At 43.8% G+C, this 4,409-nt stretch overlaps 1 protein-coding gene across 1 annotated transcript; it reads right to left on the bottom strand.

Annotated features, from left to right (window-relative positions):
* Positions 1-1,214: 1,214 nt before the first annotated feature.
* LOC119273573 (polyubiquitin-like) lies at positions 1,215-4,197 on the bottom strand. The gene is made up of 3 exons (XM_037554689.1): positions 4,098-4,197; positions 3,885-3,999; positions 1,215-1,899 (listed from the first exon to the last, which is right to left on the bottom strand). The coding sequence occupies exons 1-3, from the start codon at positions 4,195-4,197 to the stop codon at positions 1,215-1,217; spliced, it is 900 nt and encodes a 299-aa protein (XP_037410586.1).
* Positions 4,198-4,409: the final 212 nt, after the last annotated feature.

The following is a 4,409-nucleotide window of genomic DNA, read 5'->3' on the forward strand; positions in this document are numbered from 1 at the left end:
GCGCGCCCGGCGGCCGGCAGCGGCGGGAGTGGACGGCGGCTGTGCAGAGGAACCCTAGCGGGAGAGCGGGGTCGGGAGAGAGAGCAGCTCCAGCCCTACTACGAGAGTGTCCCATGTATGGCAATTGATTCCATCGGCATGCACTTGGTCGTGCCGTGCATGTATATGAAGCTTGATGGTGCATCTGCGTGATATAGTTTTCGGCGTGCTGGTCGGCGTAGTAGGATGAGCGGTGAAGTCGATGGAGCGGAAGAAACAGCCCTCCCGTGATCCGCGGAGCGCGCGAGATCCATCATGCAGATCGGATTGAACCCAGTACGCGTGTGCCGTTGCCCCGCGGGCGCAAGTCGATGTAGGTGCGGGTGACGATGGACCTGAGGTCGATGTGGAAGGCCGTGTGTGCTGCTCGTTCGGATCCGCCGCATGTCTTGCCGTAGTCGCCGCTGATTCTGCACTGCTTTAACCTGAATTTGAGACTCGTCGGATTATTTGTAACAGAAAAATAATCAATCTACTAGAATTTCGAAAACTGAAATTGATCTAATCTAACTTAATAACTAAGATAACCGATCAAATCTTTGATTGATTGGATGCAGCGCCCCTCGGGAGAGGACCGGGACGGCACACTGCGGAAGTGATGGATGTGACCTAGGATCGGCGCCATGAGACTTAGCGTTCTGGTACCATGTAGAAATTATAGGATGGATGAATATTGTACTCCTATTATATTGATCAGACTCTCATAGCTGTATATATAGAGTACAATATGGGGTAAAACTTGGAGTACAAGACAAGATGTAGTTTGCTTGAATAATCCTATCTTTATTCCTCTTATCTCTACACAATTGTACTTCTAATAACAATGGATAATAAATTAACTGCACTGGTATACGGAAAGGAAAGAGATGAGTAAAGAAAGGAGGCTGTTTGTCGGTCAAACTGCATACAATCTGTATTTTGAATCAACTGATGACAAATACAGACCAAGGACTCTTGATAGATGGATAAAAAGAACTACTCAACACATTAACTCTATGTAGCTTCACTGATAACACACCACACCTCTACTGTGAACAATACCTGAGCATATACATACATACATATATATTATAGTAATGTACAGTACTAAAATGATAGTTTACTGATAATGCACCACTACTGGAAGGAAGGCTCCAGCGAAATAAAACTGGTTGTTAAATGGCAGGCCATGCAGGTCAGCAGCCACAAAGGCGAAGCATCAAATGAAGGGTAGATTTCCTGTCAATTTTGTAGTCCGCCAGGGTGTGGTGGTCCTCCAGCTGATTGCCAGCAAAAATGATGCGCCGCTGTCTAGGGGGAATGGTGTCCTTCTCGTAGATCTTCACCTTGACGCTGTTGATTGTGTCTGATTGCCCGACCTCAAGGGTGAGGGTCTTCCCTTCCAGGTTCTTGACAAAGATCTGCATTATCCTACTTTCTGCTGGCCTACATGGGCGGAGGACAAGGAGAAGGGTGGACTCCTTCCAGATGTTGTGGTCAGCCAAGGTGCGGTTGTCGTTCTCCAGCTGTTTGTTGGCAAAGATGATGCATTGCTGGCCCTTGGGATAGCCCTCCATCTTTTCGATCTTGGACTTCACGTTGCCGATGGTGTCTAGGCTGTTGACCTCGAGGGCGATGGTCCTGCCACCCCGCGTCTTCGTCACGTAGATTTGCAACTTTTCCTGGAGGTCAATCGTAGAGTCATGCTGGATGCCATAATGGGCCAATGTACGGTTGTCTTCTAGCCGCACCCCGTCAAAGACGAGGCGGTAGTGCTGCTGGATCTTTGCCTTGACGGTGTACAGGATGTCTGATGAGTGGACCTTGAGGCGGATTGTCATGCCGGTGGGGGTCTTGACAAAGATATGCATTCCAGATGAGCTAGCAAAAAAAACATCAACAATTGTTAGAAAATAGGATGTAGAACAGTACACAAAACACGAGCCCATTATTTAAATAAAAGAACAGTAGAAGCAAGAAGAGAAATCTACTGCATAAATACTTCATTTATACAGAACAAAGTACCACACTAAGCCTAGCCTGCAAGGTTAAGTCTTGAGCAATCAAGAATAATATACATGTTACATGCGTGGTTCACTCAGCATATATACTCATGAGTTGCTAGGGAGTAAAACGGAACATATGGTATTATCAATCAAGTGATACTTCTACTTGATTATAAGTTTTTCACAGGGTAGCAACAAACTTCAACATTTTTCTCTACTTCCCCTATTTGTCTCAGCATATATATTCACCAAATTGTATTATAAGTTTATAACCCGGGCAAACTTAGTGGTACATTACTATAGAATATTGCTGCCGTTTTTTCTAAATATAAATTTCTAGTTCCATTTTATATCAATAGCACTGTATATAACTTCTCAGACACATACACACAGAAAAACTGTCTAAAAAAGAATAACGATCTATGTGTCTACTTATGAATTCTAGTAGCAAGGATAGATCAACTGAAACAGCTCTGAATTTCAGTTCTGGGGAGAGTTTCGGAAAGACAGCTGATGAAAGGTAAATCATACGCTATCACGTGGATAAGAGAAATGATCTGCACAAAACTGATTTAAGGCACCTAAACAACTCAAGAGCTATCGGAATCATGGGGGTCAGGATAGCAACAGTGGAACCAAAAATATATTGAGATCACGACAGGACAATTCATGACCAAGAAATTTGGGGACACTTCGAATGCACTGTAGGAAACATGAAGGGGTTTCCCAATCCAGACAAAGGTGGACTGTTACGAAACTGATAACCCAACCGGAAGAGCATACATGGGCTGCATGGTCGTGAATGATATTTTCCATGAGAGCGTGGCGTCTCCATAGAACTTCTTGACAACATGAACATGGGTGCGCTGGTGGCAGGCTGACGAGGGAGCTCACAATCTCAGCCTAGCAGCAATTGGTAATGGAAGGTTTTACTTTTATGTTAGTCAAGGCATGATACGGGTGTGGCATGCTGGGTTTGAGGGGAGGTGATAGAATTGGTATCGATATCGTACAGGCGAATGCCAAATCAGCCGAGAAGACTCACCTTTATACTCCCTCCATTCTTAAATATTTGTCTTTCTAGATATTTCAACAAGTTACTACATACGGAGCAAAATGAATGAATCTACACTCTAAAATATGTCTATATACATCTGTATGCGACAGTCCATTTGAAATCTTTAAAAAGACAAATATTTAGGAAAGGAGGGAGTAGAAGCTAGCTAGCTAGCTAGAGCGCCCTTCAGAGTGGCTACACTACCGAGTTTACAGCATGCAGATGCTTTAGTCCAGTTTTTATTTACACAAAAATGTCAACACTTGCAACAGGTAATTAAGGCCATAGAAGCAACAAAGAGAGATCTAGTCACAAACGCTAGCAAACATATATAACGATTTTTGGATTATGTTTGATGTTTATCTTGTTATTATTGTTTATTTATGTATATAAACAAAACACTTTTTATAAAAAAAGTATCTAGCTTATTAGATGGACATGCATATAACAATAACTCCTATGTATCTGATATGATATATACTCCGTCGATCTCTCAAGATGAAGAGTTTCTTCCACAGGAAGAAATGATGAACAATTATAATCCTAAGATCTAGCAGAAGATGATGTGGTTAGCAAAAAATTCCATGAGGTCCCGCTACCTGACACTAACAGAAGGATCTATAGAAGGCTAGAATTCACCCAATCCATATGCAAACAATTGAAGGTGCGGTACACGTCATCGATCATACAGTGGTGCAGCAACCACAATATATAGCAACAGAAATACCATTAATTATAATCAGGAACACAGGCACCCCAACGAAAGCAGCAGCAGGGAAGAGAGGTTTTCACAGTTCACTTACTCGTCGATGTCGGCGCCGTCAATCTGAAACGAATGGCCGCCACCGTAGTCTTTGCTGTCCTCGCTGCTGCTGCTGGTGGTGCTGTCACTAACTTCCCTCTCTTCCTCCTCGGAATCTGTGAGCTCATCAAACACGCAAGCCACTCAACAACCCCGCACAGAACAAAGAATGTGATGCGCGTGCACATTGTGAGCAGGAGTCAGCCAAACGTACCTTCCGTGCCAGAGGTAGAGACACTGGGAGTTGCTTCCTCGACGTGGTCTTCTGGGTTGCGACCATCGGACGACAAGTGCAGGCGCTTCTTCGGGGACATTCTGGCAGGCTGGCTGTCAGGGATTTGATTTTCATGTTAGTAAAGGATTTTGCGCAGGCATCTCGGTGACAGTCAGTAATTGATATGCCAATTAAATGCTAAATGGAAGATTTAATTTTTCATTGTGATGCAGGTGCGGCACGTTGGAAGAAAACATGAAGTTCCCAATTAACTTACTACCACTTTCTATGGAATAGAACCAACAGCGAGCA

This window comes from Triticum dicoccoides, chromosome 3A, assembly GCF_002162155.2.
Source record: "Triticum dicoccoides isolate Atlit2015 ecotype Zavitan chromosome 3A, WEW_v2.0, whole genome shotgun sequence".
Lineage (NCBI taxonomy): Eukaryota > Viridiplantae > Streptophyta > Magnoliopsida > Poales > Poaceae > Triticum > Triticum dicoccoides.

Excerpts from the sequence above, each read along its gene's own strand:
- LOC119273573 (XM_037554689.1), bottom strand. The coding sequence starts at position 4,197 with ATGTCCCCGAAGAAGCGCCTGCACTTGTCGTCCGATGGTCGCAACCCA. Across the intron at positions 4,000-4,097 it reads CTCTACCTCTGGCACGGAAG|ATTCCGAGGAGGAAGAGAGG; the intron begins GTACGTTTGGCT and ends ATGAGCTCACAG. Across the intron at positions 1,900-3,884 it reads GACGGCGCCGACATCGACGA|CTCATCTGGAATGCATATCT; the intron begins GTAAGTGAACTG and ends TTTTTTTGCTAG.